The sequence below is a fragment of the Plutella xylostella genome, chromosome 3 (genome assembly GCF_932276165.1).
Source record: "Plutella xylostella chromosome 3, ilPluXylo3.1, whole genome shotgun sequence".
In the NCBI taxonomy this organism is placed as follows: Eukaryota; Metazoa; Arthropoda; class Insecta; order Lepidoptera; family Plutellidae; genus Plutella; species Plutella xylostella.
The window spans coordinates 6,581,846-6,596,508 of NC_063983.1; the positions used below are offsets into that span (position 1 = coordinate 6,581,846).

The 14,663-nt window shown below is 36.8% G+C and overlaps 1 protein-coding gene across 1 annotated transcript; it reads left to right on the plus strand.

The window, feature by feature from the left end:
• Positions 1–1,397: 1,397 nt before the first annotated feature.
• Positions 1,398–5,979, plus strand: LOC119693545 (protein sister of odd and bowel). The gene is made up of 2 exons (XM_038117330.2): positions 1,398–2,617; positions 5,183–5,979. Exons 1-2 carry the CDS (start codon positions 1,545–1,547, stop codon positions 5,553–5,555), a joined length of 1,446 nt encoding a protein of 481 aa, XP_037973258.2. The 5' UTR covers positions 1,398–1,544; the 3' UTR covers positions 5,556–5,979.
• Positions 5,980–14,663: the final 8,684 nt, after the last annotated feature.

The window sequence follows — 14,663 nt, forward strand, 5'->3', positions numbered from 1 at the left end:
ACGACATGCAGAGGAAGACACATTCTGAGGAACAGACCTTCCAATGGGGAGAAAAGAGCAAACATACAGGCTATGGCCATATAGCTGAAGAAAACTTATTTCAAATAGTGCAATTTTATAGGTAGAGGTAGGTTAAGCTTTTTACCATAGCAGTATGAAATAGAAAAAAAATACGTCATTAGCCTTTCCCATCTAGCCACTATATGAGGCTCCTTTGCCTATGATGAGAAACCCTAGTTCAGCTCTACATTTGCCACCAAGTAGGTAAGAATTTTAAACTGTGTTAAAGTAAGTCTTACTTAGTTATGTTAGGTCAAAGTTCATAGAAATAGTTCTATTGTGATTTAGGTTTATTTTTAGTTTAACCTTTAATCTACAGTATATTAAAGAATCTATCAATATCAATCTTTCTAAGCTATCATTAACAGGTTTATAAAAGTTTAATAAATTTTAGTAAGAATTATGGTTTTATATGGCCATAAACGCGTTCAGAAGTTGACTTGAGAATAGTAAGAGCATAAAAAACGATGCATCTTTTTCACTAAAATCTACTAAGAAGTTCATTATATAGATGTTAGTTCTCTAGTTCTAGGTTTCATAGGAATTAGTATTTATACTTATAATTTTTTTTACATTAGTTTACATTAAATAATTAAATATTTATTGCACCGGTTTATGTTTACCAAGGTTTGTCTGGTACCCAACAAAAATCTTGTTTAAAATCTTCCCTATCTAAACTATCAACATACTTTTTTCAGCGCTTGAGTCAAAAGTCTGACTAATAACTACACCATGTAGTCATTAAATTGAACAAAACGAAATGCCCAACAATTCCTTTCTAACTGTATGAAGCTCTATGGAAAGCTAACATGAAAAGCGACACTGGCTTGGTATCGTATTTATTTGGTTAATGTCCACTTTTGTCTTCAACCTTGTTTCTTGGATGTCCGCACTTTATGGGCGTCCGGCACGACTCGGCCACTAATAATTTTAATGGCTGCATCATCTTTCAACCGCAACATATCATTCCGAGAAAGACTTTTATCAAAAGTGAAATCATACGTCAAAAGTGTGGGCTCACTGAAATCGAAGCAACAATAAATGTTGTTATGTTAACAAAACAGAACCGCTCTGTTATACTCGCAGCGCGTGACCCACAAACAAAACCAGCCGTACCGATCATCTGTAACAATATTGTTTTCCCATAGCAGACCGAGGTCCGAACCGATTCCATTCAGAATCTCATTACTTTTGAAAGGAACTCAACAAATCTGGCTCAGCGTTCTCATGGACGTGTCTGTCGTTAGGGCAGCGTGAGGTGACCATTACTGCGTACAAAGAGTTACCTAAAATAGAGAGCTTTTGTGGAGGCAGGTGAGGTGGAGGCGGGTGGAGGGGGCGGGGCGGGCCCGCGCCGGCTCAGTCGCGCCGCGCCGCACAGCCGCCTCGCACGTCGCCGCCAGCCCGCGCCGCCGCCACCGCACGCGCCGCACCCAGTGACTCCCGCGCTCACCCACCGATGTCAACACGCCTCTGACACCACCATGCAAGAGCAAAGTTCATCGAGGTCAAGCAAGTCCACTCTGAACTCCCTGGAAAGCGCTATCATTAAGCTGAAAAACAATCTGCAGATACAAGACAACAAAACATCCGAGATGAGCAGTTTATTGGCAGTGGATACGCCTTCCCCGCATTCGGATTCGAAACCAAACCCAAGTAAGAGTCAGAGTTCATCCACCGTTAGCAATTTGAATTTATCAATTGCCTCGGCTGCTTTATTGCAAGAAAACATGTTACAAAGATCTTTACAAGGTGTAGTTATATCTTTACAAAACGCAATGATGAGCTCGTTGCAACAAGCAGCCTTATTGCCTTCAAACTCTGCTGCAGCCGCTGCCCTCAACCTTCAAGCATTAGAATCTTATTTGACTTTGCAACGCTTAACAACCGTATCCACTGTGAGCAACACTCCATCACCTACTCTACCTAATAGTTCAGATAGTAACACATCTTCAAAGCAAGATATACTAAGGATAGCGACGGCAAGTGCAAAGATAAGTGAACTAGATTCCGTAGAAAATATATCGAAGGATTACTCTCCGAAGACACCTGAAGACTACTCATTGTCTGACTCTGTTGCTACGGCGGAAGATGTTGATCTGTCAGAGGAGGTAGAAGAAGACTTGGCATTGCTAGACAATGAAGATGAATTCACATTAGAACAACATTTGGAGTCGACATCTAAAGGTTACGGGTTCAGCTCGCCGCAAAGCTTAGACAACGGGTACCCGAGTCTGCTGATGAACGCCATGTATCAACAACAGATGGTGGGGAGCCCGTCCCAAGCACCCTTATCTCCGCAATCTTCGAACACAACAGCGAGTTCCAAGTCAACAAGCTCCACGTCGTCTACTGGAAGCGTCAGCGCCAACAAACAGAAAACAACAACAAGTGGCCCGAGAATGAAGAAACAGTTCATCTGCAAGTTCTGCAACCGCCAGTTCACGAAGTCCTACAACCTGCTGATCCATGAAAGGACGCACACAGATGAGAGACCCTACTCTTGTGATATTTGCGGAAAGGCTTTTCGACGACAGGACCATCTAAGGGACCATAGGTAAATATTAACTTTAGTCACTAGTTTAACATTTATGTATTTGAGGTTGACTTTAACACGCTAACACTAAATCTCTTTATTTGTTTTCAAACTGATCTTTCACTTTTATTTTTGAGTTTGTATTAAACCCCATTTCACTAAATGGAAATAACAGTAACATTATGATACAGCATGATTATATAAATTCTTTACTCGTGTCTCTAACTAATAAAATACCTAATGAGTCGTTTCGTTCACTCTTCAATACTTAGGGTGTCTTGCACAACAAAATTAATCAAAATTAAATCTATGACCTCTTGCTCTGACAGTATAATGTCAGAGCAAGAGGCAAACTATTTAATTTTATTTAACTTCGTTGTGCAAGACGCCCTTAATCACTTAATGCTAAAAGCATTTTTACCTGTCAACCCAAAGGAAGTAAGTACAAGAGAAAAAATCTCAATGTCACTCAATAGTTATTGTATCTTAGAATTACAAAATACACATTATACGTATACCTGCATCATTATAATATAAAAATAAGCTATGCATTCCTATTTATATCATATATTATATAGATTAACAACACCGAACATTGTCATAGCAAAGCTATGCGTTAACGCCTGAGGTCATTATTATTGATATCCACCATCTAGTAAGTTTAGGGCCCTCCACGCCACGGTTAAATCAATTGCAGTGATTAATTTTATTTCCTTATCCTAAACCTCTGTCCCGGATCGAATAGCGTGGGTTCTTATTTATGCTATAAAGATAAAGCAATCTTTTAACCGTGTCGAGGTGAAACATTTGAAGGGTCTTCACGATTCTCATTTTTCGATATCAATAAAAGATTTCGGTCTTTGGGTCTCAACGTTATGAGCAACTTTTGAATAATGGCGGTGCAGAAAAATATTTAAAAACAAAAAGGGTTAAGTATGGACCGAGCAGATGGTATCGACAGGTCGTTCGTCACGCTCGTAAATTATTTCACGAAACCGCCGCTAATCTGAGAACAGACGATGTTTTAATTTCGCTCTTCTTTTTAGTGTAACCTCTAAAACAAAGTGAAACACCATACGAATTCCTCTTTTATCTCTCATCTTTTGAATATTTCATTCAGTCCAACTATGTCGACGATACGCTCGTGATAAGTAAGACATAACTGTCACAATAATCCGGACGAACAATATGATAATAAGTACTAACAAAAACAACTCTTAATCTCTGTTAATCTATTCTTACACTCCCCAAAAGCAGAACTAAAGGTGTTGAATTTTAATACCTGTCTCTCGACGTTTTCTTGTCCGTATCTCTGTAGCAATAAAATAAATTTGGTGTAGTCGCCGGAAGGTGGACGCGCCCGCTGTCGGTGTTCAATCGATGTCCGTTGACACGATACATTATAATGGACCTCTTCGACGGGTTTTAACAAATCCCATACAATCCTGACGTAAGGATTAATATGGATGATGACAAAAAATATAAGGACCGTGGTAATATTCATCGAACACAATGCCGACTTTTTGTTGTCGGTTTGTTAAGCTTTTTTGTGAATTCAAGGATAATAGCGGCAAATTAATTTAAAGCTTGTTTATCAATTTGATTGTATTGTACTTTATTGGCAACGCCAAAATGAAGCTTGATTTATAGGCACAAAATTAACTCCATTTTCCTTTTAAAATTATCAGACAGGTTAATTATCAACAACAAATCATATCATTAAAATCTTACTTAATTATATTAATATGAAGTCAAACTAGAGTTTCATCGCCTATCAGTTCGTTTTGCGAGCTCAATCAATCAATAAAGCTGTCTTGTTGGTTCGAGTTAGGCCTAACGCCGCGCCGGCCGCGCGCACGCTCCGCTGCGCCCGCGCTCAAACCCGTCCTAATCATCCACATCATCTCATGCTTTAATATTTAAATTATATTTTCATTCAACGCTATGCATCTCTCCTAAATCATCACATATCTAACTAATATCAACAGTTATTACACGTATTACGTTACTTTGAACACGTTTAGTTTCCAAATGTTTGTTTATTTGATCCGATGATTACGGGTCTCGGTGTTTTATTGGGGATCTTTCTGAGCTAATTGCATATTGTTTCGAGTTTGATCCGTTATTTTTTGCCTTATTCAAATGTGTAATTGGTTAGGCAAACGAGATGTTCACACGCATTTGTCAAAGAACGAAGGAATTGGTTACAAATGAGTGGCCTGGCAACTAGCGAGATTGTATGAGGGGCATAAATTGAAGAGTGTCGGGAATAAAAATGAGAGGTCGTGCCAATTTATTAGTATGGTCCCGGGGGCGCTTGTTTGTTTCCCGTCTGGTGCAAGGTGTTCGCCGTGTGAGATGTGGCCAGAGCCCCGCCGGGGGTACGGCCGTACCAATAAACTTAACGACTGTGTTTAAACAGTATCTCAGTTGTGCAGAATTAAAGGCTCTTCGAAGCGATGATGTATTGATAATTGAATGTTTAAGCTTTTGGTTGTTTTTGTTGCATGTACTTTCTTAGTTCAATTTAAGTTTTATGCTGTCTATTATTGTGTTAAATGACATGTTTTTTTTCCTCTTTCACAGATACATTCACTCAAAGGAGAAGCCGTTTAAATGTCTGGAATGCGGGAAGGGTTTCTGTCAGTCGCGGACGCTGGCGGTTCACAAGATCCTTCACATGGAGGAGTCTCCCCACAAGTGTCCTGTCTGCAGCCGCAGCTTCAACCAGAGGTCCAACCTGAAGACCCATCTCCTCACCCACACTGACATAAAGCCATACAACTGCTCTTCATGCGGTAAAGTCTTCAGGAGAAATTGTGACCTCAGACGCCATAGCTTAACGCATAACCTAGTGGGTATGTCGGCGGTCAACACGTCTCCTAGTGGCAGCAACGGAAAGAGCCCTCTACTAAATCCAAACTTTCCAATAGACAATCTAGATGACGAAGATAATTAGTTTTATGATTAGTAGAAAATGAATCGGTGTGAATTACAAGTGATTGATGCAGTGAAAAAGACTGATTTATACGTCCTTTCTAGTAATATTGTTATGAATGTGTTTAGTTTTAGATTTCTTTCTGCAATAATTTGAATGTTTTTTTTTTTAAATATGTATTTGGTCCTCTTTATGTGTAGTTTGTAAAGCTCTATCTTTCTTTGTAAATTATCTGATCTCATTTTGTTTGTAAAAATAGTCATTAGGTTTTATATTCCATCCACTTGATTTAAGACATTGTACAGTATTGGGATTTTATTTCGTTGGATGATGATTATTCTTATTTTATAAGAAAGACTCTCCTGTAATAAGAAAATGTTTATACCTATGTAATTGAATTTATTTTTATGTTAATTTTAATAATAAAGTACTTGTCAACATTTTATGCGTTGGTTTTATTTGTAACTTGTAACGTACATAGGTACTTAGATAGGCTTGGGTAGTTGTATTTTACCGTATTATTTTTTTCCTGATGGTGGCCTTATTAATTTCATTGCCCTAGGCACTTTTCCCATATACTTACCTAAATTCTTTCTGCTATTGCTAGTGCTAGGCTCCATCTAATGGGACAAAATATGATTATGCTTTGAAAATTCAATAATATTTTATAATAGATAAATCACTCAGCATAGCTAGAGAAGCAACTGAGGGTACACATACAGATAGTTCTGATATTGTCCTACAGATGGCGTTACGCTACATTTATAATTGAGATTTTATTAAACTGTAAAGGAAAGAAAGGAAGCGGCTCCGGGCGACACTTTATTTTCACTTGGAAGTGTACCTTAAAATTATGGTAGTATATAGTCGTGGTGGCGTAACGGAATAGGTCTGGGCTCTCATTCAAATCCTACCATATACCAATGAGTTCTTTAGAAATAATGAATTTAGGTACAATAATAACACTTAGTTACTCCTACTGTGACGAAACTATATCGTGAGTAAATCCGCACATCTATGTTATCGCGACCTAAACCAAACTAGTAGATAATTTTATTATAGCTTTAGGCTTGTATCTTAGGCGGGCGGTAAGTATATGCCTAGGTTATACTGTTGGACCAGTGAGGCGATATCACAATACAATAGTTTGACCATGACCAGCTAGAACTAATCACAATCATAATAAATTACAACATTTTGAGACATTGTACCTGATTACGTAAATTTTCCCTGATCCGTTAATTTTCTTTAGAACGTGAAAAAAGGTTTGATGGCGATAATACACTCACGGGCAATGGAAAGGTTCCAATTTGGAAAATGATAGCTAAATGAGGCCTTCTGCACCATTGAAGTACAATTCACAGAGCATTAGGATATCACGAACTAAAAACAATATTATTTTGATCAAATTTATAATTAAATGTTTTAAAAAATTGGGGTTGTTTGGTGTCGGTATTTTTTGAGTGGAACTTTTTCATTTCCCGTGAGTGTATAACAACCGCACCAATGCACCTGTATAGTTTCTGATTTATGTTTAATGAATAATTGAATGTATAATACGATTAAGAACATTTTCAATATCTTCTTTTTCCCATGGTGAAATGTAATAAATTATTAGGTTCAGTAATCCTAACTTCCTAATCCTTCCTAACTAATATTATAAATGCGAAAGTAACTGTGTCTGTCTGTCTGTCTGTTACTCTTTCACGCCAAAACCACTGAACGAATTTAAATGAAACTTGGTATACATGTGGTCTAGACCCTGGGAAAGAACATAGGCTACTTTTAATCCCGGAATTCCCACGGGAAAACTTTTTAAGGCGAAGCGAAGCGTGCGGGGACAGCTAGTTAAAAATATACCTATCCATAATTACTAGTTACACAATTTAAATCATTTTCCTAAAATGAAGGATGCCAAAAATCATCAAAAATATGATCTCAGTTTATTTAAGTTTAACACCTCTAAGCAAACATTAATTCCATCGCCGGTCCGACAAGAAGATAAACACGCTGCTCGAGCGAAACCGCCGAGCTAACAGTCGGAACTGCGCACACGCACGTTCCGAGCGCATTGTCAAAACACCTTATACAATTTCACGACCGTACAGCGGAAAAAAAACCTTTTTTTGCAATAAGTACCGTGTGTGGTCGTCGTGCGAATAAAAGCCGGCCACTAAAACCCAGATAATGCGCCACTCGAGATCCAAAAGCAAATATTTTTCAAACACCTTCAAAAGTAAACATAATCCTTTGTGACAATCGGTACCCCTTAATTTTGGTGTCGATGACAAAGACACGGAGAAAAAAGTTAAAAATAAAAGTTTGCGCGCGACATTGTCTCTGGTCGCTGCGGGATTTCCGATTGCTGTATAATTTGCGGATAATGGCGGCCACAAAGGAAATCTACGATGCGTGCTCCCATTATTATGTTGTCATAGTGTTTTAATGGAAAGTTATTACTATTGAATGGAGTAACGTGCTGCGTGCACACCCTTTCCTTATTTCGAAACTCTGCAATCAGTGAGATCTGTGAGGAAATTAAAAGGTACTTTGCGTAGGTATTACCTACGAGAAGCATTCAAAATGTTAGACCGTGTAAATGATAAAGGTGTTTGCAGTACCTATAGTCTATAATTTTTTACTCAGATGATAGTCTTTAAAACGCAACAACAAACAGCAACGGCCAAAGCCTTAAATATTTCCAATAATCGGCCTCAACATTCGCGAAATCCGTATCGAATCGTGCGTCATATGTTTTTAATTTAAACTTCGAATCCCAAATGACATATGGCGGTTGCAGGCGATGCTGCGCCCATCTATTTAACAGTGACAATTTGTTACCTTTTTAACACATCATCCATTTCTAAAACTGGAAAAAACATGAGTCCATTATGCTCGCGTTTTGTGACATGAGAGGTTTGAAAAGAATTGAGCTTTATGTCATTTTGATTCACTCCCAAGGCCCTTTGTTGGGGGCTGAATCGAAAATGGGTCCTTTTATTCTTCTGAATAGCTCGGATTCGGTCCTTCATCGATTCAAACTTGAATTGGATCAATTTTTCAAGCTCAGTAGTCCTCCTTTGTTGCTAATAACTCCACTTCGTCTTGCCTTTTACAGATGTTCTTTTTAATAATTACTCTCTTAAAAATCTTAATGTGTTATTTATTGCTAGGTGGGCAGTTCTTCTTTTTAACCTACATAACTTAGTCTCCATCAATTGTGAAGAAAAAATCATGAGTTTTACAAATAGTTATTTATTTATTTATATTTCAGCGTGCATTGTACTAAAAACACAACGGCTGTGCACGTTTACAAAAATATAAATTTATATTTTTGTATTTAAAATTACGTTACAGAGTGGTAAATCCGCGTGACAGAGGAGTATTTCATACGAATCTTGGCTGTCTCCCGCCACTTCATCCTGCGCATATTCGATAATGTTACAAAAAATATATATGACAACATAAAATATAAAAATTTATTTAAACTCCAGAAGATATTACCTATTTAGTAAAACAAAATATATATTTTTAAATGATTTCTAAAATATTTAAAAAAAATGTTGAAAATTTGTCTCTTACTACCTAATGTTTTAGTAGTAACATTCTGTCACGTAGGTTGCCATTTAAAATATTTGTTTGAGCCACTCGTCCTTATTGCTATCGATCTGAGTTTAAGGTCTCCTTTTCCCCTTGGTAAGATTTCCCCTTTGAGATCCAGACACCGCGTATCGGCCACCCGCAAAGTGTGACAGGAGGTGCGTGTGTTTATTCGGCGACAGCTTCGTCACGTAGGTAATTGTTAAAATAAAATACAATGAAATTATTATTTTGTTATTTACTCATTGGTAATATAACAATTACTTTGAAATCAACATGTGAATATTACACTTTATGTTACTGTTTAAATGCTAATCGACTTTGCAACACATTTTACCCCTCTGTCACACGACAAATCTGTCACATTCTTACCAAACACTCCAACCTGAGAATATTCATCAAAGAAAAATTGAAGAGAAACTATACGTTTTGGTTAAAGTACGAAGCGAAAGCAACGTCCAATACACTTGCGCTTCATTAATAAAAAGTTTCGTTAGTGAAAAAGCTAATTTCGTGCTATTGTTCTCAAGAACAGACGATGAATGTGGTAGACTGTTTAATATGGTGGAGAATGATTTATCGGATGTTTGATGATAACATTAAAGTCCTTCCAGCTTCTAAGGTAATTAAAAAAGGAAAGAGTATTTTTTTCAATTTCTAAGAGCCACTGCTGTATTTTCGAAATATGGCTGATTAAAACTTTAACAAATTACGTAATTTTCATTATGTTACTTAAATTTTAGGTTGCCGAAAATATTAATTGTGCAGATAAACATTATTTTATGTAGTTGGAACAAATTTGTCCTTTAAGTTCCTGAAATACGGATATTTCACTCCCCAGAGGTTCTCAAGTGTGATTTCATTAGTTATACTAATAATAAAGATATCTCCAGTAAATTTTTTGACTAACTTGAAACCATAATGATTTATATGTAAGTTACTAAATTATTATTTTTAAATAAAACTGTTTTATTTCAAAAAGCTGCCGCATATTTAATAGAATAACAACTATGTCACATCGTATACCACTCTGTAACGATTGGTGTCTCCTGGTAGTCAACTTATTTTTGGTCGTTTATATGTTATGTTATAAATAGTGCAACTTTGGAAAAATCATATTAAATTTAGTCATTGATATTAACGTCTATGCTGTTAATTTTTTACTGTAATTAGTAGCGAAAAAATATTTATAGCAAAAACAAGCTTCATTTTAGCTGAAATTGTGACAGAGTGGTAATAACTACTTAATAAATATTTTGTTATTACTAAAAATCCATTCTTTCATATGTTTTCTAAAATGGTATTTTGTTTATTAACGTATCAAAAAAGTTTCATTTTAGTCGACGAAGACTATTTCGTTAAAATAAAATAAAAGATTCTGTGACGAAGGTGTAATTTTCTTTGCCTTATCCACGTATTATGTTCTGAAAATCTTGAAAAAATACTTAAACTTCGCGGCCAACCACCTTTTTCGATAGAATAGAAATGTAGCTATCATAAAAATTATAAGAGTTCACCAAAAAGCTAAAGTTATTTTTTTCAAATTCGGGATAATTTTTTGTCCATTATGTAGGTTAAAAAGAAGAACTGCCCAGGTATGTAATCGAAACTCCAATGTATTTTTTTGGAATTTAATAAAGGGACAACAATTAGTAACTAATCTTCATATTTTTTTTCAGCACCCAATGTAAACAGTACCTATATGTACTATATACCTACCTGTCATAATATTAGTTATCGACATTCATATAATTTGAACTGTTATAACAGCTCATACAACATTTAAAAACAGTCAAAACAACAACGTAATAATGAAAGGAACGTGTGTCTACAAGGCTATCCGGTCGGTACAATTTCGAATAAACCCATAGATATCGTTTAAGATATCGAAAGTATGCGAATTAACGACACTACTGATTGCGAATGCCATTTGAGGTTAAGCATCGGCGCAGGCGCAGAACTAAGTGCTTGTTGCGATCTCTCAAAGATTAACTTCTGACAGATGTGTTGAACGTTTGACAATAGTTGGGTAGTTTAAGTTTTTCCAAACTCTCAAAAGAAAACTCGACGGCTGCTTGATAGAGGCAATGTGAAATACCTAGTAGGTAATATAGAAATAAAAGTATTTTCACATTTTAATTTAGCCATAACATTTTATTTTTACTTTATAAAAAAAAAATGATGTTGGTGCGGTGACAAAGTAATCTGAAGAAATATGGCACCAACTTCAAAAAAAACCGGCCAAGTGCGAGTCGGGCTCGCGCACAAAGGGTTCCGTAGCAGCAAAATTACAGTTAAATCAACCTATCTCAAAAACTATAAGAGATACTTTGATCAAACCAAAAATCGTTGAAAGAGTTAATTAGCATGCATCACCTCTATTTTTTTTAGAATTTTATACCCCGTAGTTATAAAAATAGAGGGGGGGGGACATACTTTTTACGACTTTGAGAGCTGATATCTCAAAAACCGTTCACTTTAAGAAAAACATTTTTCTTAAAGTGAACGAAAAAGTTTAGAAAACTTTATATCATTTTAAAAGACCTTTCCATTGATACCCCACACGGGTATGTACATCGAAAAAAAAATATTCATCCCTCAGTTACATGTATGGGGGGCCCCACCCCCAATTCTTTTTTTTACTATTTAGTGTCATATTTTTGTAGCGGTTCATACAACACATATTCCCATCAAATTTCATCACTGTAGTACTTATAGTTTCCGAGTAAATCGGCTGTGACAGACGGACAGACGGACAGACGGACAGACGGACATGACGAAACTATAAGGGTTCCGTTTTTGCTATTTTGGCTACGGAACCCTAAAAAGAGCAGTTCCTGCTTAGGTATATTTGTACTGTCACATACGAGTAGAATTTGTGTAATCCATAAATTATTTCTTACATTTTAGTGGTTTTTTGAAGTCGGTTTTTTAATTTTTTTAATTATTATTTTATTTTATAGTTTTTAGTTTATTTGCAATAATTTTCAATCAAAAATAAGGTGTAAATGATACCAAAAAGTCCTACTAATCAATACGAATCATTCAAGCCTAAACACGAAGTAGTTGCTATATACCGTTGAGGAGTTCCCCTAACTGCCTTCCGTTTCCATCATCAGATCAGCTCAAGGTCACCATCATATTTTAAAAAAAAACACGCACTCACGCCTTGTACTAATGTACTCCCTTGCGGGGTAGGCAGAGGTGCATTGCTGCACCCACTTTTCGCCAGAGTGTATGTTAGTCCCAATGTAATAGGGGGCGGGCCTATTGCCATTTTACGGGCACATCCAAGACCCGAGAACAAATATCTGTGTTTAAACAAATATCTGCCCCAGCCGGGAATCGAACCCGGGACCATCGGCTCAGTAGTCAGGGTCACTAACCACTACGCCATTCGGTCGTCAAATTTTATTGTTATAAGAACTATATTTACGTTCTTAATTTCATTAGAATCGGTTAATATGTGTCCAAAATGGAAATTCATACCCTGTTTTTACCCCTTTACCCACCCTTGGGGGTGAGATAAAATTCTGAAAAAAAAATGGGACTACCTGGGAGCTCAACCTAATACAACTAAAAAAGAATTTTCAAAATCGGTTCATAAACGGCGGAGTAATCGGTGAACATACATTAAAAATTCCGACGAATTGAGAACCTCCTCCTTTTTTTGAAGTCGGTTAAAAATGTATACAAAACACGGTACCAAAATACAAAGTTAGAAATAGATAAGTATACAAAAACAGGCTTATTTTCAAACAGCCATTTTTCCATCTTCTTCCTTTTATGGGTGGAGAACTGAGGTAAACATACGAAACTATTTCAAACTACTTTTCAATTTCACTGTACCCACTTAGAAATTTCACATTCACCATCGTCTATTCCCATCGCAAAATACACATCTATGCCCATCAACCGTGTGTCCTATCTACATATTCCCACATATTTGCCCATAGCCCACGCACAGTTATCGCGCTGCCAGCTGACAGTTATAGCGTCGCGCTCGCGATACCAGCTAGATTACTGACCGCACACGAAGCGGGCACCAGACATGTGGATACCTTTGCTGTACCAATTTGCATATTACAAAGCCCTAAACTTGTGACGGCTGTGCGAAGATGGGACTCTACGATTTTGTAATGTTGTGTTGGACTGTGTTTAGATTGAAGCTAGAGTTATAATTATACGTAGTACGAAAATATCTGTAAACATTGATTGAATAAGAAGTCGGTTAAAAAGAAGGTATGTATAGATGCAAGGAAAGGTTTTTACGTATCAAACTAAACGAATTAACGAAATATGAAGAAATAAAAAAGCATAATGTCACCAAAGCAAGTTGGCTCTGCAAAACACTCTCCTCAGTGACTGATCCGTCGGATCTCGATACAAGGCGTTGGGCGGGGCCGGCCGTCGCTCCGCCCACGGGCGTGAAAAGCTGATTCACGATTGGTCTACGTATTTTCTACTCTCGCTAACCCCTACCGCTAGCGTAGAAAGAGGAAGAATGCAATCGATTCGAAGCCTGAATGCTCTTTTATGTAGAATGTGTAATTGTTCAATTAAACGACTAGCTTTGTTACAGGCCTCGCTATCTTGAACCAAAATAGCCATTGTAATTTACGAGTATAAAAGTGAATTAGACTTCTTTAGCTGTGTTTGGCCCTGTCTCGGTGGTAGTTAAACTTTTAAAACCTCGTAAACTGAGCTCAATAAATGACGGTCTAAGATAGATCGCTTACAAGGTTTTGGGTTAATACGCAGTAAGTGAAAGACAGATGGCTAAAGTACGAAATCCTATCTATATAAAGATTAAAAAACCCACGCTGTAAAATTTTCGTATTCATAGTCTGACGTCAAAAATTCACCCACTTTTATACCTAAGTACCTACTTAAGTCTGTTAGAACAAAATTAAATGGTCACTTCATGCTAATGAATTAATTCATACTCATTACATCCTATGGAAAGTACCTAGAGGAAGCTATGGATTTATCCAATGGGATTCAGGAATCGCCACTTAGAAATCTTGCGCTTAGTTGCAGAAAGGGACTTTAAGCTAATGTCGACCTTAAATGTATAGCTGCCTTGCTTTGACAGTATACGGATAGAAAGAGACGGACATAGATTTAATGACGACATTAGGCTAATGTTCCTTTCTGCAACTCAGCGTTAGCTGGTCTATAGCTGTTTGTCATATTATAGTAATAATAGCTCAGCTACAATATCTAATGCTGTTGAAAATGTATCAATGTTTACATTTATTGGTAACAAATCTACTAGTAAGCTGACTAACAGTGAAATATAGTTATCACGTTTACTAGATTTAACATAGCAAAACGGCTCAAATAAAATGGTACCTAACTACTGTAAATAAATTTTATGTGGTCTTACATTTTGTCGATGAAATGGTTGAATTAGTACCTACCTAAATTAGAGCGGTGGTAGCTCAGTCGGGTAAGCGCCCGCTTCTCACGCAAGAGATGCGGGTTCGATCCCGGCGCTGACATGTACCAATGAGTTCTTTTAACTTA